This window comes from Gordionus sp. m RMFG-2023, chromosome 1 (genome assembly GCF_954871325.1).
Source record: "Gordionus sp. m RMFG-2023 chromosome 1, tfGorSpeb1-WG-v2, whole genome shotgun sequence".
Taxonomy (NCBI): Eukaryota; Metazoa; Nematomorpha; class Gordioida; order Chordodea; family Parachordodidae; genus Gordionus; species Gordionus sp. m RMFG-2023.
This window is the reverse complement of record NC_088775.1, coordinates 39,259,766-39,286,551: the sequence shown is the minus strand read 5'-3', so window position 1 is coordinate 39,286,551 and position 26,786 is coordinate 39,259,766. Positions and strand designations below refer to the sequence as shown.

Below are 26,786 nucleotides of genomic sequence, written 5' to 3'. Positions count from 1 at the left end.
GATTCGTGTATTACCAAAGAGAAATTGAAAAGGTTCATCACGCCGTATAAAATAGGTCATGATGGTTCCGTTTTTGCGTTTTGGAGAAAAATCTACTTTTACAGAAGAGTGCCGATCCTAACTAGTTTACTTTATTTTATTGTATATTATTCAATTTAGGGCTTCGACGTATACAATTTTATCTAAATGAGATTAGACTGAGCTTTATGGGACAGAATTTTTAAATAGTTTAAATGATGGGCTTAGATTTATTTATCTAAGGCTTTAGGAAAAAATTTCTCTTGCGGTGGAAGATTAAGAAATTTATGGGAGGAATGAATTTTTAAATGAAAGCCAATATAGATAAGCACAAAATAGTGTTGTTAAAGGGCTCTGTCGATTTTTAAAAATGGCTAACTCAATATTTTATCCTGAAAAATATTACGTAAGTCTGAAGATTCTGCTCATAGAAGGAACAAAGGTCTAGAATATATTATCGAAATCTCGAGGCTTAGGCAATATTTTTCTGGCTAAAATATTGAGTTTTAAAAATCGGCTCAAAACGAGCCGTTTAACATTACCACAAAAATAAGAAGATGTCAATCCAGCCAGATTTACATGGCAAAGTGGAGATACGATCATACATACTAAAAAATTTCGTGATTAAAAGATAATTATAAAGCATATTCACAATGATTTTGTGATTTGAAAAAATCACCTTTTTTTACTAGAATAATTTTTAAATAAGGAAATAAATTTAAAATTCTGATAAGCAAAATGTAATATTCGCAGATAAGAATAATTATATCTAACTGTTACAATGTAATGTTAAGATGTATAAATACCCTTTTAACTAGCCATAAATGTAGTAAATTAATCCAACATTTTCCGGTTATATTCTATAAGGGAGAGAATTTTTTAAAATATATTTCCATTTTATAAAAAAAAAATTGATTAAGCTATAAAAATAATAATATTAATGTGGTTAATAGTTTTGATCACGTGATAGAAATTTTAATTAAATTTTGCTATTGATTGTGTGATTTTTTATGACAATTAATTAGTTTGCCGACAGGGATAGAAAAAAATTTTTAAAAAGGAAGAAAAATATCTTAAAAATGTAAGTTTAGCATATCGCGGATACAATGTATACTTCTCAATAAGTTTTTAAAAAAAATAGTAATAAAATGAAAAAATATCTAGTTTACTTTTTTTAAAGTTAGATTAGAAATAACAGGGTTCCAAAGCCAAGTCATACCTAAGCCATATATATACCTGTCACCCAATTTTAGGCTATTTTGTATATAAATATATTTCAATCTGTTCCGGTGGAAAGATTATTCAACTGCGTAAATTTAATTAATAGGACAAATTGACATAGACTAATATTTAATTCTATCTTTTAATAAATTATCAAATATTCTCTTTTTTTTCAATTTATAAATGTGATTTATTTGAAATTTTTTATGGTTGCTTTATTTAATATTATGTTATCATTTAAATTTGTTATTTGCAATATTCATCTTTATTAGGAATATAATTATGTTCAAATTTATTATATGTTCTGTAAAACTGTGATATTAATTATATTTGCAATTATAACATAATTTAATATGCCACTACTGACAATAACTATATTATTTATAATGTTTGCATTTCTTCAGATAAAATTTAATTTGGAACATTTTCAATAGTATTTAGGAGTTGTTAAGGATACTTTTCAAATGGATCTAGATAGAGATATATCCCCTAAAATGGATCTCGATACAGACAACGACTGAAATATATGGTATTTAGATATATTTCCCCAAATGTATATAAATATAGATATAATTTCCCGTAAAATACATTTATTATAGTTAAGAGGTGCGCATAATGCCTAATTTAGAATTCCATTCTTTGAATTGAGCTAAAAAAATTATTGGATTGACATCTCATCTGCATACAAAATATTTAATTAAATGATAAATAATTATTATTATATTTAATACATGTATAAAATATATAATAAAATGATAAATAGTAATTGTTATATTTTACAATACATATACACAATATATATGATAAGAAACGAGCAGATATTCCGTCAAGAATGACAGGAAGAATTTTCTCCTTTATTTGATGATGAGTGAATCAGAAATTTTCCTCTGTGAGGTTTGAGTTATAAATTTACTTTTATTTAGATGGTGAATCCGAAATTTTCTATTATTTTTATTTAGCACCTTCAAATATAAACAAATAATTTAAACATATTTGTAAATATACTATTTTTAATAAAATCTTTTCAACTAAATATTTATACATTTGTGTTTGTAATTTATAACCCCAAAAAATTCTTCTTGATAGGTGAGGGTTTTACAAAAATTAATTTACCTCCTTTGATCCATCGATGAAAGAATAATTTGAAAATACCGGTGAATAATAAAAAGAAATTCATACAAATAAACTGTAAAACAGATAATAATAGATTTAAAAAATGCATATTCCATAAGAACCTGCGAGGGCATAGCGGTAAGCAGACCGAGATAGTTGATGGCAAAGTGGTGTTATAATTTATGACTAACAAATATAGTTGGGTAATTACTATATTTTTAACCGGCTAAAAAATCTGCTAAACCGAGTTTTTAATATATTTTTATCCGGCTAAAAAATAGGTTAAACCGAGTTTGCTTAGAGTTTTTCTTAAAAATATAGCAACTCAAATTTGAAAGAAGCTAATAAAATCAAAAGCCTTAATATTAAATGATTTTTCCCGGCATACGCCTATACATTGAGCCGAATTAACAGACATTCAACCAATAGGATTGGATCGGTGGTTAAAATAGTTATAAATCTCGAACCGGACCAAACAAAACCCAACTATACTAACAACTTTATATTGGGATAATCTTTAAATATAGTGAAATCCCGACACTCATTTTTAAATTATTCAAAATTTGATGAGAATAAAATTTATATCATTATTCGTATCTTCTAAGGGGTGCCTAAAAAAAATCTGTAATATTAAATTTTTTATTATTTTTCACAGGTTATCTGTGAGTTAGAAACTTTAATAAATCATCATAATAAAATTTGTCGTTTTTATTGTAATCAATTAACTCGGATAAAATATTTAAAACATTTAATTCAAATATTATTATTTTTAATAAAAAAAGAGGCAAAATATAATTATATTAATTTTATCAAAAAATAGATATTGATACCTCTAAAATAGTATCCAGATACAATTAGCAAATATATAATACAGATGCAGATGCCATATTTTCTTATCTAAATACAATATCCTGAGATTTAGTATTTATATTTAAAATGAAAATCAGTTTAAAACATATTTGTATTTATATTCAAATACATTTTTTTAGAAATTTGCCCAGCCCTAATTATGACACTTAATACATTAAGCAAATCATATTTTCCTTAAATTTTAGTGATGAATTACATAAATTAGATCCCCGTGAGCTCATGACACTGAAAATCCCTTGATGCCCTAAGGCGAAGGCACCCCCCCATGCCAACTGTTAAATATTGTAGGTAACTGTTTCTTAGTCTTGTTTCGACTAATTTTATCTTACCTATCATATTTTGGACTGTGTATCAATGGGATGGTTAATAAATATTTATTTATATAAAATTAATAAATTCCAGAAGCTAGATAAATTATCCGAGACCTGCAGGCCTGGTCCAAAGCTCGGCCCGGCCGTATTTTAAATTTTTAAAATCTGAAATATTTTTTTTAAATAACCGGGCCGGGCCTGAAATTTTTTTTTATAAAATACCCGGGCCGGGCCGTAAAATTATTTTAAAATATTTATACAAAATGAAATATTATATTCGTCAATTAGATATGGTTATAATGATTATATATAGTTATGATTAATATAATGTTGGGTGATAAACACTAGCTAACACTCATAGTATCTATTACATAATATAATTATAGTTTTCCTGCCATGGAATAAATACATTATTATATAATACTAGCTGATAGCCCGTCAAGAATGACGGGTGATCAGAATTTTCTCCGTATGGATAAATAATAAATTTTACCTTCATTTGACGATGGATGAATCAGAATAATATTCAAATGAGAGGAATAGATTATCCGTATTCATCCTCCCAAGATTTCTATAAATTTTTAGAGAAAAGGCCAAATATATTATGAAAAATATGGAATAAAAAAAATATGATTTGTGAGTTATGATATTTATCAATTCTTTAAGAAATTTTCCACATCCAGAGGCCACTTAGTTTGAAATCTACATTCTTCTCAAAAAATCATTTAAATGTTTTTAAAACCTTCCTAAATACTCTTTTATATTCGAGTTTTTCTTTCAATTTTCTTCCTGGACTTCCATTTTATTTAGAGATTGATATCATAAATTATTTTCTAGTGTAGGTAATATTTTATTATGTAAATTTATTAATATGCTATGTTATAGAAATACGTTGATTATTTTGAAAGTGAATTATTTTGTATTGCAAGTAATAATATTTTAATTTAAATGATAATTCACAACACGTTGGTCTCAATTTGTATGATGCTAGAACGATTATTAAGTTTAAAAGATTTCTGTAATAATTTTATTATAGGAGCATGTGAAGTCATTTTGTCGGAAGATAATTGGTGCCAAATAAAGGACCTTGCTAGTGTATTAGTTCCTTTAAAAATAAAAATATTAAGATTACAATCAGAACAATTATGTTTATTTGATTTTAAGGCATATGGATTAGATGCCGATAAGATTTAGAAAAATTTACAGTCCTTTTTATACGAAATATTAGAAAACATGAAAATTCGAGAGCAACAATATTTGCAAAATAGTGTTGTATACGCTTCTATATATTTAGACCCTCAATATCAAGTTTTATTGAGTATTGAGCAAAAACAAATGGCTAAAGACCATCTTGATTTATGGCATAAGCAAAACTAATATTTACAATACAATATCTTTTGGTTGTAGTGATAATAATAATAATGATAGCAACATTGATGATCTTGAAATTTTACTTTTAGATAGAGAAAAAAAAATCAAATTATCATTAGATAGACAGGAGGATCAAACCTGCATCTTTAATAGTAAAGTTCTCAGAAGTTAAAAGAATAAATAAGGATATAAAATTTTAAAATTTTGGGAAGAAAATTCTTCAATATATTCAGTATATCTTATCTAGAATCTTCATGGCTGTACCGGCGACAAAGTATAATAATTTTATAAAAATAACTATCTATTTTAGGTAAGGGTAGAACGTGAATTTTCATCTTTGAAATATATATTGTCTACTTTACGTGGAAATCTCAAGGATGATATTTTAGAAGATATTATGATTGTGCGAGAATAAATCATTTAAAATAAAATTATTTCATTTTTAAATTTTTCATTTGTAAATTATGAATATGTATATATTGAAGTATAATAATAAATGAATTTAAAAAATATATTATTTTGAGTCATTATTTTTATGTTCCCTCCGGGTCCTTTCAAATTTTATTCCTGTACCCAAACCCGGACCTGGACCCTTTTTTTTGTAGAAGGGTTCACATCCCTGGTTTAAATAAAAGTAAATTCACATGTGGGTACGGTTTTTGATATTGAGATCGAAGAATCCCAAAATGAAAGATTATAAAAATTATTATTCCGTCATAAAAAAATTTTTTTTAATTTTAACATTAATTATTTATATTTATTAACATAATTTTTTTTCACTAAAATAATAGGGCTTTGATTTATTTAGACATTTATAGGTGATGCATTGTTATTTTATTTTGATTCAATATATAAATGGATATTAAATTAATAAAAATTATTTTTTTCATGTAAATAAATAAAATTTCAAAAAAAAACAATGAATGTAACCGATTCGTTGAATAATTTGAATCTAATTTTAGTGGTTGACGTCGATTTTATTGTACAATTTCTAAAGATTTTCTCTAGGTTTTCCAGTATTTTTTAAACTAATTATACCTCCTGCTTAAATTTGCTAAAATCCAGTTTTTCCTGTGAATCGTCCTTCGCATTTTTTATTATCATGTTCAATTCTTCTTCCAAATTCAGTTCTCGTTCTTCGTCGACCATAAAATTTTTATTATAATTGGGCTTAAGACGTTCCTCAATTCGGTAATAATTTTCAGTAAATAAATACTAATTTGACTTTTAAATTCCCCGAGCTATTCTTCATAAAAATAATAGCAAGATCTGCTAAAACCAATGAAGCATCTGCTCGGCTCTCACATGGTATTTTGTAGTGTTGTTAAACAACTTGATTTGAGTCAATTTTTAAAATTGGCAAAATCAGTATTTTATCGAGAAAACAAGCCTAGCTCACAGATGGCGGCAAGGCTTAGACAATATTTTTCTGCTAAAATAGTATGTTCGTCATTTTTAAAAATCGGCTCAAATGGATACGTTTAACAACACTAGTATTTAGTGTGTAAAAAAAATAATATATAAAATGAATGACAAGTTAAATAAAACAAGTTGGCGATCGTCAAAGGGTTAAGAAAGGAAAAACTATCATTTTTTTAAATAAAAAATTTGATTTAGAATCATTAATAAAGAACCCAACATTTGGCCCAAGGCCTGGTGTGGACTAAAGTTTCGCTCCAAGGGCATAATGCTCAATTTTAATTTTTCTGGTTTTAAAAAAAATGTAGAACTGGGCCATTCAACAAACTTTTCATCGATCCGGTAACTGTGATACCAATCCGATATTTCAATTAATTTTTATTTACCACATGAATCAACGTAGTAAAAAACTTAATATGTATTCCATGCAAAAAAATAAGAAGCTATAAAGTAGACATCTGCAAAGTTAGGCCTGTTCGGGCCGGGCTCGGGCCTAATTCTATTTAAAATAATCGGGTTCTGCCGAGTCAGGTCTAATATTTTTAAAAAAAATTCGGGCCGGGTCGGGTCGGACCTTGGAATTTTTTTTTAATATATCTAAATTTATCAGTTTTATATTGAATTTTTTATGTAAAGTAAAAATATTTGATTTTATTTATTGAAACTAAACGACATATAACATATGTCTCTTATTTTGGTAATTATAAAAATTCATTTTTATATTTAAATAACGGGGCGGGCCGGTAAATTTTTTTTAAAAAAAAATCTCGGGTTCGGAACGGGTTGGCAAAACTTTTTTAAAAAAATTTCGGGCCGGGCCGGGCTTGAAAAATTAGGCCCGATGCAGATCACTACTATAAAGTATGAGCAAAATAAAAAAATATTGAAATCTCATAGCCAAGGCACGAATGATTAAATGTATTTTGTTTTATTGATATTTTTTTTGAAGATATCGACGCGATCATATTTTTTTGTAACTGGTAAATATCTGCGAGTATTGATCCAATATTTAATATCGACTCAGCACTAAATAAAAAATTCTTAATCTGCTAATCAAAATAACATATATGGGTTAGGGTTAGTTATATTTAAAAAAAAGGCATATATATTTGGCGTAAAATGATTTCAAAACGGGGTTTAACGATGGGATTACCTGCAACCAGGCGCGAAAGCAGCGGGGGGGGGGGGGGACAGGGAGACAAATCCCCCCCCCCCCCAAAGCCAAAAAATGCAGATGCCGGATTATATTTTTCAAAAATATTATTATTAATATTAATTTATATTTGTTAATATTTATTCTTATCTCATATATACATATATATATATATATTTTATTTATCACATTCATCTACTAAGTTATTTTATCAATCAATTTCGATTTCAAGTTTTTCTTGGCGTAATTTACCTATTATTTTCGAATTTTAGTGGCGTAATATTTATCTAAATTTCTAATAAAATAATAATTATCTCTGAAACTCCTTGTCCAACAGGGAGAAAAAAATTGCAAGCTTGTCCAACGAGATCTCCGCCACAGTAACAGCTATTTTGGAGTTAGAAGAGCTGATTATTAATGCTATTACTGAAATATCACAATGGCTTGAAAGAAATATTTCCTCAGAAGCAAGAAAATTATTGGATTCAATACTTATTCCAAATTTTTTTTCTCATTAGAATGTATTATTTAATTATACAACTATTTTATGTAATACTTTTAAAAACATAACATTGACTTGATTAAGAAGATGAGAATAGCGGAGAGCATTTTATTAGAACTCAAGGAAATAGAGCTAGTGTTGTTGAAGAATTTCATATTTTATATGTTATTGTTGAGTCAAAAGCAGAGCTATACGTGTTAAATATTTGTCCCCCTCGACTTGCAGCAAGCAAGCTCATCATCAAAACATTAATATAGGATCAGTAGAAGAGTATTATAAAACAAATGTCCCCTCTCCCAACCTTTTTCATATGGTGATAGAAAAAAAATATAAATATTTGTTATATTTTTATCATGAAGATGTTAAAATATCTTATGATGCCTTATTAGCTGAATAACTATGATTAAAAGATTAACTATGGTTGATACAGTCCCAAAAAATGCTATGGATGCTTTTTATTTCAAACACATTTTAGATTATACTCCCAATTATTAAAATGGTTATATATATATATTAGCAGCTCTTTAGTAAACTAATGAGAGAACATTCACTTTTTTAAGAAGAATAACAGAGCCTTGCAGAGGTACCATTTGCAGGACCAGGCCCAGATTTTATTTTAAAATTTTTTTCGGCCCGGGTTTTTTTTAAAAAATTTTCAGGCCCGGCCCGGCTGGCTTAGCCCGAATTTTTTAAAAAAAATTATATTTATTTTTGATATTTATAGCTAATAATGGCGATTTCAAATATTTGGTTTTAAAATATACAACTCGGCTCGGATATTTTTTCTTAAAAAATTTTCAGGCCCAGCCCGGGTGTTTTTTAAAAAAAATTACGAGCCCGGCCCGGGTATATTTAAAAAAATTAAAATACGGTCCGGCTCAGGGGCCAGGCCTGCAAGTCTGTGAAAAACATACCTATGAAATACAACATTTGAAAGTAGATTGAATGATTTGGATCTTTTGAATATTCATAGACATTTAACGCCAAGCAAGGATTGATAATTGAAAAATTAGCTCAAAACATACAAAATACAATTATTCCTAAGAAACTTTTTGTGTATTAATTTATATTTACAACATTTAAATTTTTTATACTTTAAAAGCTCAAAAAATTCAAATTTCAATTTTGGGTCATTTATGTGATTCATATCGTGGGTTATATTCACTTTATATTTTATGATTCACATTTAAATGCCGGTTTATATATATAATTTTTTTAATTCACATTAGTTTAAAATTGTGTATTAGAAAAGTTATTAATCTTAATAAATTTATGCTTAGTATTTTTAATTAAAAATATTATTTCTTAAAAAAATTTATTATCCCCCCCCCCCAGACCAAATTCCTGCGTACGCGCCTGCCTGCAACAATACTTTAAATTTATTATAACTATTCTTTAAAGTTGAAACAAATTTCGTATTCGTAGAATTTATATGCCCTTTCAAACGTTATATTCAGTAGGCATTTTTGCAAAGAAGTAACATTTAGAACACTGGGTATAAATGAAACCTTTCCTAGAATCAATTCCCAATAATTGTGCAACATGTGTTTTTACAAGTCAATCTCGTCCTGCCTTAGGAAAAGATTTTCTTGCATATTATATATTACTTTTAAATGATCATAATTTTTGTATTGATATTATGCAATAAATGTTTTGGAATTCGGTAAAAAATAAAACCTTAACAAAGTATATTACATTTTCATTCACAACAAATTTATTCAATTTTAGAGGTAAAAAAAATATTTTAATTTTTCTTTAACCCGGGGATTTTCTTTGAGGATTTTTAAAATAAATGATTCATTATGATTATTTGTAATTATTATTATATCGAGTAAGAATGGCTTTTGAATTTTTTTCTGCACTCTAAATATCCTTTCCTGACTATGACTAGAGAAAAAATTCCCATTCATATACCTAGAGGAGTGAAAGTTTATTGTGCGATTATAAAATTAAACCCTTTAACCCGTTACTGGTTAACAGTCACACACCACCTCCTATATATCATCTTTAAACAGTAGTTTTTATTTTAAAAAATAATAAAAAAGGTTTTTATATAGTTCAGACATTGTATTTCAAAACTAGAAAATAAAAATATGAAAAAAATATTTTTTATGTCCCTAAACATGGCAAATTTATGAGGCTTAAAATGCAAAGTCTTCTATGTGATCTCACGAGCATAGTATGAAATTATTTTGATGATAGTGTATATATTTTTTTATATTTAAAAATCATTTTTGAATTTTTAAATAATTAAATAATTAAAATTTTATAGGTAATTACATAAAATAAAACTATTCAGCAATATAAATTATTTTAAAAAATTCGAATCAAATTTAGCATAATGAATAATAGTTATTTATATATTATACCTAAAATCAGTACCGTCACAGAAGATGGGGGGGGGGGGGGTTCATACCCAAAAAATGTCATTTTGAAAATGTTAGCTAAGAAAAAGGTCTTTTGAAAATAATTATAAAAAATATTTTTTGAGCCCCCTAAAATTAAATCGAATAATATATTGTTCCTTTTATAATTTTTTATCTATTTGATCAAATTATATAAAATTATTCGCAAATATTCTGTTCATAAATATTCGAAAATATTTATAATTATTCATAAAAATTTTAAATTATTTGTAACCTCTTCCTTGCTGAACATTTTATTTTATTTTTAAATTTATTTAATTTCTTCTTATTATAAACCTAATGACTTAAATGATGGAGTTTTGCCTTCAGATGCTGCTCGTGAATTAGTGATTCATAATTCAATTGATGACGACATTCCAGAACCATCTTCTACAAGAAGCTATTCGGTAATTTTTCGCAATTTAAAATGGAGAAAACCCGATGCATTATATTCTACAAGTCCTTTCAATGGGGAAGAGAAAGATATAATAAAACACGAAAACGATTTGCATTATAAAAGTCCATTAGATATATTTTCTTTAATTTTCGACGAAGACTTGTATCCTAATTGTAGATCAAAGTAATATCTATGCAAAATGAATAGGCCTAATATATGTATTATAACCATCACAGATATTAAGAGATTTATTGGAATTATATTATTTACTGGATATCATTCGCTTTCGCAAGAAAGGATGTATTGGTATAATGATAGTGATATTTTTATTCCAAAAATCATGAATACAATGACCCAATTACAATTTTGAAATAATATAATATTCATTTAGCAGATAATACTAAAATAGATATATATTATAGATGTTATAAAGTTAGGCCTTATATTAATATATAGTATAATAAATTTCAACAATTAGGAATTTTCAAATATCATTTATCAATAGATGAAAAGATCATACCATAAATTTCAACAATTAGGAATTTCAAATCATTTATCAATAGATGAAAAGATCATAATATAACGTGGAAGATATTCTTACAAAATGTTCATAAAAAGAAAGCCAATTAGTTTTGGATACAAATATTGGATATTGGCTTCTTCCGACGGTTACGTATTTTCATTTGATATATATATATATATATAGGAAAACGGGTTCGGACCCGGGTAGGGCCTAATATTTTTTAAAAAAATTCGGGCCGGGCCTTGGAAATTTTTTAAAATATATTTAAATTTATCAATTTTATATTGAATTTTTTATATACAATAAAAATATTTGATTTTATTTATAAAACTAGACGCCATATAACATATGTCTTTTATTTTGAGTAATTATAAAAATTAATTTTTTAAAAAATAAAATCGGAAAGATATTTCGGGTTCGGACAGGGCCAAAACTTTTTTAATTTCGGGCCGGGCCGGTCTTGAAGAATTAGGCCGGATGCAGATCACTATTACAGATGCCAAATTATCATAAAAAATATTTTGATAAATTTTTTTACCTTTTAAACTTTTGTCATACTTAAAACAAATGGGATATTTTACAACTAGAACTGTGAAGGATAATAGAATAGAGCATTGCCCAATTGAATCTATAAAGGCTGTAGTAAAAATAAGATAGAGGATATTATGATTATAGATTTGAAAAATCAAACGAAATATTTATAGTTCGTTGGAATAATAATTCGGTGGTGACCGTTGAATCGGCATGACATATATTCTCTTCGCTTTCTAATGTTTCAAGATATTCCAAGTAAATATCTTCTAAAATAAAAATTCCCAAGCCAAATATGATCACTGCTTATAATAAACGCATGGAGGTTATTCCACGTCAAATCGTGATTCGGCGACCCCTTTTAAAATTGTTAAAATTTTCTGGAAATATTTAGATAGGTAAAAAAATAAGAAAGCCGTTTATTTTAGCTCGCTAGCACACCTGGTTCTCGAGATATAGGGGCTCATAGGTACAAAAAAGAGCCACTTTGAAATCTCTAAAATTTTTAAAATTCTTTTATCTCAAAAAGTATTTATAGTAAAAAAAATATAACATATCATATTGTAGGCAAAAAAAATCTCTAAATGGCTATTAAAAAAATAAAAATTAGCGCCAATTTGAATCTTTTACTTTCAGTTTACCTATATTGCTTTACTTGTATTTTTAAGCAAAAAGGGGAGTTTTTCGAAATCATTTTTTGATTTTTATTTAGACACCTTTTATAAATATATATACGATATTAAAATCTTGGCGACGCTATCTACTCTTCCGAAATATACATTTTTACCAAAAATTAAAGAAAAATATATGGCGCGTTATGAAATTACGGATTATGATTAAAGTTTTGTTGATAACTTACCAATAACAGGATATTTACACTAAAAAATTTCGAATTTCTATTAAATAATAAAACTGAGAGGCAGTGTGGGCAAATGCCCATTAGACACTTAATAATGTAACAAATTTCCAATAATAATTATCTTTGGTATAATTTTTTTATCATTCATTTTTATTAATAATATAGAAATATAGATAGATAATCATATTCATTCCATAATTTATATATTTGAAACATCTATTTAGTTAGATATAGATAATTATATATTTAAAGAAAATAAATTAAAAATGTCTCATCTCATCCTTATGTAAAGTATATATTCGTCCGGTAGCATTTGAAAGACTGACCACATCTAAAATTTGTGATTTTTGTATCCATAATTTGTCAATCAAGGAGGGATATGTATAAGAATTTGAGGGTCCTTGAGGATAATAAAAATACTAACTAACATTTCTGTTTCGATTTTTTCCCTAAAACATAGGCCATCATTGTCATAGATACATGTTAAATATGCATTTATTTTTTCATATAGTAAATTTGCATTAATATTCGAGTGAAATGTTATATTTAATATTTGCGATTCTGTTTAGTTTGAATAAAATTTTGCTTCAATTTTATCCTGAAAAATTAGATGAAAAGTATGAAATTTTTGCGTTCCTGGTATTGTACACGCTTTGTTGAATTTTTATTCTAAAATTATTTGCTCTTTTCCTAGATTCCTGCGATAATAAGCATGTCTTTGTAGATTAAATGGGTGACAACATTTTGAAATTTTAACATTTGGTACGTCCGTCTGTGATATAGAATAAACTTTTAATTGATCTGCACCTATAATATACGTTTTTGCACTCTCCAAATCCCGGATGTCATTGGACGATAAAATAATAAGCAGACGGATTGAATTATATAAAATTAATCTGAACGGGTAGGTAAAAAATATTATGTAGAAAGAGAGATCGTTTTAAACAGTTTATTTTGTAAAATAATATGCTCGTAAAATATAATCGATAATATGCCTAATAAAATATTATTTTTTAATGCTGCTGTTATACATTATCGAGCTAATAAGTCATTCGCTATAGCAGCAAAGTAGATATCTAAAAAATGTAAAACTTTTTAAATAATGGAGGGTGGGGGCAGACCTGGAAAATTTTATAACATTTCTTATAAACGTATCAATATTTTCATTTTTCTTGAAAAATATTTTTCAACCATTAGCGCCATCTATTTTTTTGTGTAAAAATGTATATTTCGGAAGAGTCGATTGTAGAGGTGTACCGAAACCACTTTTTGGAGGCCGATCGGATCCGATATTAAAATGATATCGGCCGATTACCGATCCTATATCATATCCAATTTTGTATTCTGTAAAGATACCAATGGTTTTAATTTTTAATATACTTTTTAAATCTAACTATACCATAACTTATATTATTTAAATATATTATAATGATCAGTTATAGTTTATATTTAATTCAATAGCAATTCTAAAAGTATATAAAATATTTTTATTGTTAAATCACTTTTTTATAATAAGTAATACATTAATCTATATACATAATAAGTAATAAACATATAAGAAATTTGAAATAAACATTTAAAATATCAAAGATTTCTTTTTAGAAATACCAAAATTTCCAATTTATCAGAGGTCAGCCTGCGGCCATGGTAACTATCAATATCACCAGCTTCACTAAAAACTGATTCTGAAGAGATTATCGCACACTTTTATAAACAGAATGCGCTAAAAAAAATAACAATATGGCAGAATGTTTATTAATTAATTATTATTATTAACCCTTTAACGTCTCATGATTTGTTTAGACATCATATAATATAATTATATTTTTTAAATTTATAAAAGCCTATAGATTTAATTTAACATCATATGATATAAATATAATAAAAATACTTTCGCATTTTGTTAAAATTAATAACGTATATTTTTTTATTTTTAAATTTGAACCAATTATATTTTCATAATTTTTTTTTTCCATTTTACTGAATTTTACGATTTTATAACGACAATAAAACATATTCTGTGGAAAATATATATTATTCCTAAAATTCTTATTAATTATTAAAGGTAAGAGTATAATATTATGATCAATTATTTTATTAAAAATGACTATGCTCTTTTTTATAACAACTCAAAGTGCATGATGCCAAAATAAGTCAAGGATTTTAGAATACAACTTTTAAATATTTTTTTTAGTTTTATATTTATAATGGTTTTCTATAGTTATAATTAAATTTTACCATAAAATATATTCTAAATCCAATCAGACCATACTATTTTTGAATTTGGCGTTCATAAGACCTATATCTTCTGACTTATATTATAATTTTATATTTATTATATTTTTTAAAATGATTCTATATAATTTATAGATGCCAAATAATTTATTAATAGTGGAGGGAGATATTTCGGGAAGCTGATATCGATGAATCAGATCATGAGGAATTTAATTTGCAAACTCTCTACAATGATTCCCCTTCAACTTCATCAACTCCAATATCTAATAATCTTCAAATCGAGATAGAGGATAGAGAAATTAATGAAAACATTATCATTCGAAATAATATGAAATGGAGAGTAGGTGATATACATCAATTGGACACAAATTATGCTAATAAATTTTCCACTTCAACCAATATATTAACTCCGTATCAATACTTCAAATTATTTATTTCAAATAATATACTAAATAATATATGTGAACAAAGTAATTTATACAGTTTTCAGCAAATAAATCGATCGCTAAATCTTAATATAAATGAATTAGAACAATTTATAGGCATACATCTTTTTTCTTCTTTGGTCAAAGTTCCTTCATATAGACAGTATTGGTCTGCACAATGCGTTCCCACAGGTTACGGAAACTATGTCTCGAACCAGGTTCCAAATATTGCGAAAATATTTACATTTTAATGATAATTCTCAACTTATCCCAAGAAATCAAGATGGATATGATAAATGTTTTAAAATTAGGCCATTTATTAAAGAGATTCAAAATAATATGCAAAAATTAGAGATGGAGGAAAGAGTATGTATTGATGAATTAATCATCCCGTTCAAAGGGCGGAGTTCCTTAAAACAATATATAAAATCGAAGCCTCACAAATGGGGTAACAAAATTTTTGCATTAGCTGGATCCTCCGGTATTGTATATGATTTTGAGATTTATGCGGGAAAGCAAACTAATCCAACACCCTCAGAATTAGGGATAAGTGGTGATATAGTCCTCCAATTGGCTAAAAATATCCCGAAATTTCAAAATCATAAACTCTTTTGCGATAATTATTTTTCTTCAATAGCATTGGCTAAAAAATTAAAAGAAAAAGGTATATTTATGGTAAAGACTATTAGAAGTAATCGTTTGAAAGATTGCAAGTTAAAATGCGATAAAGACTTAAAAAAAGAAGGTCGTGGGAGCTATGTATATAAAGTTGATAAAAAAGAAAATATAATAATTGTCAAATGGTATAACAATAAATTTGTGCACATCATCTCAACATTTGTCGGTGTTCATCCGGTAGTAAATGTAAAAAGATGGTCACTGAGTAACAAGGAATATATTGAAGTTCCAAGACCAAATGTATTAAAAATATATAATGAAGGTATGGGAGGAGTCGATTTACACAATATGCTTGTTGAATGCTATAGAGTAGATATCAAAGGAAAAAGATTCTACTTAAGAATTATTTTTCATCTCCTAGATATGTGTGTAGTAAATTCATGGCTTTTGTATAAACGGCAAATATGCCATGAAAAGGAGAATAAAATCATGAAACTTATACAATTTAAAACACATATTGTTAAAGCATTGTTATCGGCAGGAAAAACTAGTAAAAGAAAATCAGGGAGGCCTTTAAATAAACCGATTAAAAAAAAAATTTCTTCTAATGGCTCCTATATCTGATATCAGATATGATAACATAGGTCATTGGCCAGATTCCTGCAAAACTAGGCAAAGGTGCAAGTTATGCATAAATGCATACTCAAGAACAAAATGTGGAAAATGTAATATATATTATTTATGTTTTAATCAATTTAGAAATTGTTTTCGACATTTTCATAATAAATAAATATTTGTATTTTTTTATTACACAAAAGCCTGATGATTTGATTTGGCATCATCATTTTTTTTAACTGTATATTTAAATATAAAAGTTGAAATAAATATTAGGCATCTATGGAGTGTATAAATGAATAATTTATAAAAAAAAAATTTTTTTTTAATTAATAAAAAGTTGGGCGTCAAAGGGTTAAAAAAATATACATAAAAATAGATATCGATTTTATTTATAAAAATAAATGATTTTAGATATAACTTTTTTTTAAAATTTTATAACATTTTATTTTTGTTAAAGACGCCATTTTATATCAGATCGGAAAATTTTATAATATTGGCCGATGACCGATATTTTAAAGTGGGTGAAATATCGGCCCGATCAGATAAAAAATATCGGTACATCCCTAGTCGATTGCGTGCCAAAATTTTGACATAGTTTATATTTATAAAAGGGTCTAAATAAAATCAAAAAAAATTTTGAAAATAAACTCCCTTTTTTGCTTAAAAATACTGATAAAGCAATATAGGTAAACCGGAAATTAAAGATTCAAATTGGCGTCAATTTTTATTTTTTTATGATAGCCATTTAGATATTTTTTTACCCACAATATGATATATTATATATTTTTTTTACTATAAATATTTTTTTATTATAAGCATTTTAAAAAATTTACAGATTCCAAGGTGGCTTATTATTGTACCTATGGGCCCATATATCTCGAGAACCAGGTTTGCTAGCGGACTAAAATAAAAGGCTTTCTCATTTTTTTACCTATCTAAATAATTCCAGAAATTTTTAACAATTTAAAAAGGGGTCAGCAGAAAAAGTGCCTTTTTTGATCGATTTGACATGGAGGTGAAGTTGATGTGTGATAATCTCATATCTATATATAGAATAAAAATAAGATGAAAAAAATGGTAGTGGCCAGTATTCACCAATTTTATCTATGCAGCTTTAGTAAATTCGTGAATCGAGATAACAAGAGTTTGCTTGATTTAGACTAGAAGTTACTAACTACCAGTGTTGTTAAAATAGCGCACTACTATAGCGCGCTACTTTTTTCAGTAGCGGTAGCTATAGCGCGCTACTTTTTTTAAAAAATAGCGATAGCGGTAGCTCGCTACTAATTTAGAAAGTAGTTCAATTTTACATAATAAATACATCTAAAAATGATTAAAATATATTTTTTATAAAATCTAAAATTATAATCCTTTTATTTAATTTAATTTTGAAATTTAAATTTATATTTAAAAATATACATTATTGTTATATATTAGATATAAACAGTTGTTAAATAGCAATCTGTATTTAATTTATATTTCGCGCATTCATTGAATTATATATTTTTGAAATTCCGTTATTGGTATGTCCTTGCTTTTATCTTATTTTATATTTCATTTTACATTTTATATTAAGCATTATAAATCTTGTTATGTGTGAGATTGTTGAAGATATTGAAATTTCTTTGGAAAATGAGCAAAATATAGATGATCCTTTCCCAAAATTCAAGAAATACTTTAATCTTGAAGAAAAAATTAATACTGGATATCGGTTTCGGTGCAAGATGTGCCGCAAAATTATCTCTTCAAATCATACGAGCAGCTTTAATTTGAAAAAACATTTAAAGGTAATATATTAAACAAATTTAATATCAATGTGTAGGTTAATCTTTAATTTTTTAAATAAATTAAAATCAAAAACCAATCATTTTTTTTATATATTCATAAATTTTATCTAAATTATTTAAAACATTTTAAAATAGTTATTTCAATCATTTTTATGTATACTTATCTCCTACATAATTTTTATTCTAAGTATTTTATAATTTTAGACTGTGCACACTTCAAATTATAAAGAGATTGAAAAATATCTCAAAAGTTTTGGGGTAATGGAAGAAGATAAACCACTTCCAAATCAAATTTAATACAAACAAAATTAACCAATTTGGATTCATCAACACCTGGTGTATCCCAAAAATTGGCTGACAAAGTCATTATGAACTTTATAAAATATACAGTTCAACCATTATCCTTGGTGGATAATGATTCTTTTATAAAGATGATAAACACTTTTTCTCCACGGACCAAGATCATCCTAGTTTCAAGTTAAATTGGCCATACATTAATTTGACTGAATCTAAAGGGCAACTTGATAGGCTGATGGTAACGTTAAAAAATGACATGCCTAACCACGATATTATAGCAAGATAGAAACCGCAGCCTTCCATAGACGGTTTTTTTTGAAATAAATAATAATAATATTATTGAACCTCTAGATGCTTTTTTTAAATCTAAAAATACTAATTTAAATATTTTTGATGATTTTTTTTCATATAAAAAGTTTGTTTATTAAATTTAATACTGCGTTGCCCTCAAGTGCTAGTGCTGAACGATTATTTAGTATGGCAAAGCTTATACTTTCTGATCGTCGCTCTAGACTTGGGGATGACAGTACCGAAAGTAGCTAATAGCGCGCTACTCATTTGAAAACGATAGCGGTAGCGATTGCGCGCTACTTTTTTTATAAAATAGATGTAGCGATAGCGCGCTACTTTTAAAAGTAGCGTTTAACAACACTGCTAACTACCTCCTTCGAAAACCAGTAAAAATTGAAAAATTTAGGTACAGGGCACGCAAGCCAGGCATTATAAAGTGAAAACCCTACTGATTGATCTGGACATTATTTATCCAAAGTTATAGATGGGAAAAGATACAGATGCAGTATTGCCTACATACTCAATATATATATGTGCCAAACATGTCAAATCGCACTTCATATTAAATGTTTCAAGGATTTTCATAATATATAAACATTTTCTCGTTTTTATTATTTTTTTTGAATATAATACTTTATTTAAAAACAAATTTTCACAAATTTTTCTTTTACAAATTATAAATAAAAATATATTTTAAAAAAACAAATAACCATATATTAAAAATGAATACACAAAAATGGGGAAAGGTTAATACATAATAAAATACAAGCAAAAGCCTATTATTAGCCGAATTAATAAAAAAAAGATTAAATTTATTATATAATTATATTGCAATGCCAAATTAAATCATTAGCGTTCTTAGCGGTTATAAAAAGTATGCAAGTTAATGATGTCAAATTCAGGATTTTAAAGGGCGATAATTGCCTTTCAAATAATAAGACTTAAACATTAATTATATCATTCCTTGCATATTTTTTGACTAAAGTCAATTCATTATTTTAAGGATATTCCTCATTTTACAGGACTAAGTTGCGTGATGTGATTAATATATAATGATCTTTATCTTTGTATATTTTTCCAAATATGTTTAAAGCAATCATATCATAAATATCAGAAAATTGGAATGTCATTTTATCCAAAACTCTGGCAATTGCCATTGAAAATAAAACATTTTTGATAAATTTTTAATTCTCATTGTAAAATTTTTAATAATTTATTACATTTATATATTAAAAAATATAATATTTTTTAAAAGTTTTTTTAGAAAAGGATAGAGATATATAAAAAGTTAGTCAAAAAATGGGGGGAAAAGATTGCCGGAATCGTCAAAGTCGAGCACAGGTCAGTATATATATAGCTGCTATATACATTTTATTTGTAATAAATTTCTTGTAAATAAATAAAATAACTAATTGTTTTATAGTATAATATGATTAAGCATATCATATAAAAATGATAGGGATTAAAAAAAAAGCGAAATCGACAATTCAAATATTGCAGCGTGCGCTATATTTATTGAATATAATTGTCATCAATTAATGTCCCTGCTCTCCTGACTCAGCTAACAAAATAACAATCATATTTATATTATGAATTAAAATATAATTACTTGTCAAAATAATATCGATTGCTTTTTTTATAAATATTTTATTTTTATGGGATTGTAGATAATATATTTCATTAACATTTTAAGATGTAAATTCGGAAAGTTTACTTAAAAAATTAGGTAATTTTCCAAATTTTTTAAAAAAATAATCAATATAATATTTAATTTGATTTTTTTACAAAATCAGTAAAATATTTAGAAGGAGAGTAGGGGTGGGGATGTCAAACGCCTTCGTTTTTTTTTAAATTTATAAATAGGATCTTATTGTTTAAATATTAAAAATATGTTATTTCATAAAACGAGGGGAAGAAATTAGAAATTAGTAAACATATTTATAAAATATTTATAATTGAAATAAAATATTAATAACATAATGGAGTAACAGATTTTTAGAAATATTATTGAATTGATGCCATTATTAGAGGTTGGTGCAGTGACCAGGCCTGAAGATCCAACCTTATTAGATATTCGTGCAGACCTAGCTTGACCTGAAGAGCGGGTAAAAAAGATTTTTGGGTCCAACCAGACAAAAAAGTTCTGAAAATGTTTTTAAAGCTAATAATTAAGCAAATTTATATTAGAAACTTGTAAAAGATATATTTTATGGGATGGACCAGGTATATGAGCCAGTTTAGGCGGAGTCAACCTCTAGTCCTTATTTAGATAGAAAAATTGGAAAGTCTAAAAGATGATAAATTGACAAGAAAAATACTTAACTTTTCTTACTCTGGTGGGGCATATGAAACCCCAGGCTTGCTAGAATTGATACTATATAAAAACAGAGTCTATATTCCAAATTTCATTTATTTTGGTTAAGTAGTTTTTAAGATATAAGCATTTTGTGGCTAATTGGGGTTTCACCGGAGTAAATAAATAATTTTTTTTTTTTTAAATTATTATTATAATTATCTAATTTTTCGAATTATTTTTGTCATTTATTATGATTTTTGCATATTCTGAAAGTAAATATAATAAAATTATTTAAAATGTTATATCATTTTTCTTTCATACATTTGAGTTGAATATGAAAAAATAACATTATTATCATTCCAAAGAAAGAAAAGGATGTCGTAATGCTATCTATTCTCCACCATACAAATGACCGAAACAAACGATAAATTATAATATTTTATAATATAATTAAAGGTTAGGTTAGATATGATTGATTGAATGACAAAAAATTATTCAATTTTAAGAAGGTCAAATTGATGGCCCCTAACAATTTCTTACACACTTCTAGACATTTTTTACATACTTTTAAACATAATATTAATTAATCCACATAATATAGCAAACATAAAAATATCACCTCCAAGAAGTAATTTCATATAAAAAATTATGAATGGAACTTATTAAGTGATATTTAGAAGTACAACAAAAATTCTCAGATTGCCTTGATTTTTGAAGAAATTTATTTGCAATATTTTAGGTAAAAAACAAAATAGAAATTTTATCCAGTCAAGAGGAAGGTGTAGTATGTGTCATAGAAGTTTAAGAAAACTAAATATTTTTGCCAGATATGAGAAAAAAAATTATGTTTGAAACATATTAATTCCTTATGTGATAAATGTTTTAAATATCAAAATTAACATATTTCAATGTCCTATATTTTTTATATTTGAATGTATTCATGTAAATCTTGTTTTATATGAAGAATAAATATCAAAATAATGAATTATAATGATGACATAATAGAAAAATATTTTTTTAATTTAATATTTGAAATTTAAAAAAAGTTTATTTAGAAAATTTTGGCACAAATTAGAATTATCCTGATTATCTTTAATCTAAGCATAATAAATTTAAATAAATAAATATTTTATCAAGTTTAAGGTTAGTTCTATCTTACCAAATATTAAAGCAAAATAATGATTATAAATGGAGATATATTATACATTAAGACCACTTACGTCATTTTTTTACCTAGATATTAATTATATATTTTTTAAATAGATTTATAGTATTTAAAAAAAATTTTATAAAAATAGTAGGGATGTACCGATATTTTTTAACGGATCGGATCAGGCCGATAATTCACCCATTTTAAAATATCGGTTATCGGCCAATATTATAAAATTATCCGATCCCATATAAAAATGACGTCTTATTTATTTTCTTAAATAGATTTATAGTATTTAAAAAGTTTTTTTATAAAAATATGAGGGATGTACCGATATTTTTTATCGGATCGGATCAGGCCGATAATTCATCCATTGTTATCGGCCAATATTTTAAAATCCTATCCCATATAAAATGACGTCTTTAACAAAATAAAATGTTATAAAATTTTAAAAAAAAGTTATATCTAAAATAATTTATTTTTATAAATAAAATCGAAATCCATTTTTATGTATATTTTTTTAAATAATAATAATTAATTAATAAACATTCTGCCATATTGTTATTTTTTTTCGTATTCTGTTTATAAAAGTATGCGATAATCTCTTCAGAATCAGTTTTTAGTGAAGCTGGTGATATTGATAGTTACCATGGCCACAGGCTGACCTCTGATAAATTGGATTTTGGTATTTCTAAAAAGAAATCTTTGATATATTAATGTTAAATGTTATTTTAAATATTTATTTCAAATTTCATATATATTTGTTTATTACTTATTATGTATATAGATTAATGTATTACTTATAATATAAAAGTGATTTAACAATAAAAATATTTTATATACTTTTAGAATTGCAATTGAATTAAATATAAACTATAACTGATCATTATAATATATTTAAATGACATAAGTTATGTTATGGTTAAATTATAGATGTTATACTAATAAAAATTATATTAAAAATAAAAACCATTGGTATCTTTACAGAATACAAAATTGGATGATTTCGGATCGGTAATCAGCCGATATCAATTTAATATTCTGAATATCGGATCGGCCTCCAGTTAGTGGTATCGATACACCCATAAAAAAGAGAAAGAAACACACAAAACGTTATCTATTTTTAATCTTTTTAATATTGACACCAATTTTATTATATATACTTTAAATAAAAGAATTTTTTAAAATATGGTATCTGAATTATGGAAATATTTTACAGAGGAAAAATAATTTTACAAAATGCGTTATCTGCAGAATTCTAATTTCAAGGGGAAGACTAATGAAAAATTCATACCAATATCCGTAAACTTTTTTTTAACTATTGTAGAAATAAAAAAATTAAATTACATGCATAATTTGATTTTTTGCATTACCTTTAAAGCTCGACTTTTTAAAATAAAACTAAAAATTTTTTTTATCAAAAATCTTCACTTATATACACCAAGGATGTAAAATTCTTATTTCGACTTTTATTTCATAGTATACAGGTAAAAAAAAATCATGTTACAATTTGGCATCATTGAGCGAAATGCATGTATATAAAAAAATATTTATTTATTATGAAAAATTTTTAAAAATTTATTTCCTAGTTATAGCATAAATTTTTTCACACATAGTCCTTAAATATGCGATAACACATAATTTACACCTTTTTCGAGTCTTGGAAACTTCTGGCCAATACCCTAAATTATCATATCTAACGTCAGTTATTATCTTAGGTAACTTAGATCCTTTTTGTATTTTAGGATTTTCATTTGATGGTCTCCCTAATTTTCTTTTACTAATTTTACCTGCCATTAACAAGGCAGGAGCTATTTGAGATTTAAATGTTATAATTTATAAAAGATTTTTCATTTTTTTGAAGTAATGTCTTCGATGCAATTACCATGCATTCACAATGCAGGTATCTATCAAATGAAATATTATTCGATATGGTGTTGGAATATTATTTGGGGGATTAGAAAATTTTTTAGAAAATGTATCAAATGATTCAATATTTTTTAATACCCAATTACTACTGAGATTAGGAAAACTAGGGCATTCATGAACATTATCAAGTTCTATGTGAAGTGCATTTATGGGCGAATAATAGGATGATTAAAATTATCCTCACTATTATCAATATCTGTTTCCGAAATATCACCTTCAATTATAATTATTTTATTTGACATCTATAAAAAATAAAATCTATTCAATGTTAATAAAATAACTTATTAAATTCCCAATGAGTTAATTTGGCATCATAATTTTAAAATTATATTTACAAAAATAATTAAAATTCTAAAAAAATATAAATTCGTGATGACATATTTGAATATTTTTTCTTCTTTATAAAATAAACAGTTTTCAAAATTTTTCAATTAAAATATATTTAAATAATATGTAAAAACAAGTAATTCAGAAAAAATTGAAACGGAAATATAGTCAAAATTTAAATGATAATAAAATAAAAACAATTAAGCATATTTTTTTTTATTATTGATAAAATACAATTGAATTTATTTGTATATTTATTTTAAAATGTTAAATTAAATCATTGAGTCGTTTTAAACGTTAAAAAATAACATTCAATAAGATGATGTCAAATTAGCTCACGGGACTTTAAAGGGTTAATTACATTTGGTTGGTGGTGGAAAATCAATATCAGATTGGTATAGGATCGGTTTTGAACCAATATCGGAAAATATTGGATCGGATTGGAGAAAAATATGTGGATCAGCACAGCCCTACAAATAAATATTTTAATTTTATGAGGTAGTGAAAATTCACTTGTTCTTATAGCAAATTAATTTTTTTCAAAATTTGGGAATTGGTTTAATTTAATATAAGACCATTTTTAATTATTATTTATAAAATAATATTTTCCAAGAATGATATAGAATTATTTATTTGTAAGTTGATAATTAATCAATAAATATCAGAATATTACAGTGAAATGCAGATTCTTTTTCAGTAATAGTTGCACATATCAAAAATTACAATGCACCAAATAATATTAAAATTTATATTAATTAAATGCAGAAATAAACAGATAAAGAAATTATAATATATGTCATTATGTAGTAGTACAAAGCTTAATCTTTATAGTCATTAAAAAAAATTTTCTCTTTAGCTTTCACCTTTTCTAGTGGTAAGCTCCTTCAACATCTCTCTCCACTTTATGTTATTCATACAATCTCTTTTATCTAATTTATACTTCTTTATATTGACTCTAACTTTATGGCCCCATAGAAGTTTTGGCCTTCCTCTTTTACATTTGCCCATCACTTCCAAACTCTCAATCTTATTTCCTATGTAGTTCATAGGCCTTCTCATTGTGTGCCCATACCACCTAAGTCTGTTTACCATTAACTTAGTCTTAATGGGCACTACCTTAATCATTTAAAATAGGAATTGTCTGAAAAATCATATTTAAACATCAAGAAAATGTTCTTAGACTTATCTTTAAATCAGCTATTTAGAGTTCTGTAAGGCTGGCTCATTACTGTTAATTATTAAATTTAAATAATGAGATTTAAAAATAAGACAAATATTTTGAGTTTATTTCCTAACCTCAATTAAATAAAGTTAGCACAGAAGCCCAGCCAAGCCAGACCTAATGTTTTTTTTACCCAATGAGACATTCCAAAAATAAATTCAAGAATCTAATCATATTTTATTGAAATAACTTAATCAAAATTTTATTATTTTAAATTAATGCAATTTTGGAGTAAAAAAGGTAATTATAATTTAATATTATGAAAAAATCAATAAATAAATCATTAATATAAAGTTGCCTATAATAGTAGGAATATAAAAACCATATGCTTTCAATTATTATGATGTAAAACTAAATTTAATAAATTAACTTAAGTAAATCTTAACTGTTTATGTATAAAAGTTTTTGAATATAATTTTATATCTAATCTTGACTATTTATATTTAAAAGTTTTCGTAGTAAAAATTTATATATTATATAAAAAAAAATTTTTAATTATATTTCTTAAATAAAATATAATTATAAATTTAGAATAAAATGTTATAACTTTAATAGTAATTTAAAAACCTACAATATTGGCGAGCATAGGACTTGTGAGGAGATCCAATTAGACGTGAAATATTAATTGTATGAATGAATATATAATACTTTATCAAATAAGATAGGTTAGAAAATGAGATTGATTGAATAAATTATGAATTGATTGACTCTTCGTGAATAGTTGCTAATTAGAATTACGGAGGAGAATTAAATATAATCAGATTTTGATATGTGCCTTTTTCACAAATTTTTAAACTCTGCAAATTTTAATCATTTGCATGGTATTTTAATTATTTTTATATTTCTTAATTATCTGCCAATTATTAGTGCAGTAATTGCACTATGGGTGGGGGAGGGG

General features: G+C 25.7%; 2 protein-coding genes across 7 annotated transcripts in view; one reads left to right on the top strand and one right to left on the bottom strand.

Moving 5' to 3' along the window:
• LOC135922940 (uncharacterized) overlaps positions 1-26,561 on the bottom strand; it is an 83,817-nt gene extending 57,256 nt beyond the window's left edge. For 4 of the 6 annotated variants that reach the window (XM_065457480.1, XM_065457483.1, XM_065457485.1 and 1 more), the window contains exon 1: positions 26,456-26,561. The gene's annotated coding sequence lies outside the window, so the exon portion shown is untranslated. Of the gene's footprint in view, positions 1-4,026; positions 4,043-26,455 lie in introns of those variants that run through there. The other 2 variants (XM_065457481.1, XM_065457482.1) reach the window with 2 other exon arrangements.
• Positions 15,558-16,595, top strand: LOC135925334 (piggyBac transposable element-derived protein 3-like). The gene has a single exon (XM_065460606.1). It carries the CDS (start codon positions 15,558-15,560, stop codon positions 16,593-16,595), a length of 1,038 nt encoding a protein of 345 aa, XP_065316678.1.
• Positions 26,562-26,786: the final 225 nt, after the last annotated feature.

Coding starts and splice junctions, on each gene's coding strand:
- LOC135925334 (XM_065460606.1), top strand. CDS start 15,558: ATGTCTCGAACCAGGTTCCAAATATTGCGAAAATATTTACATTTTAAT.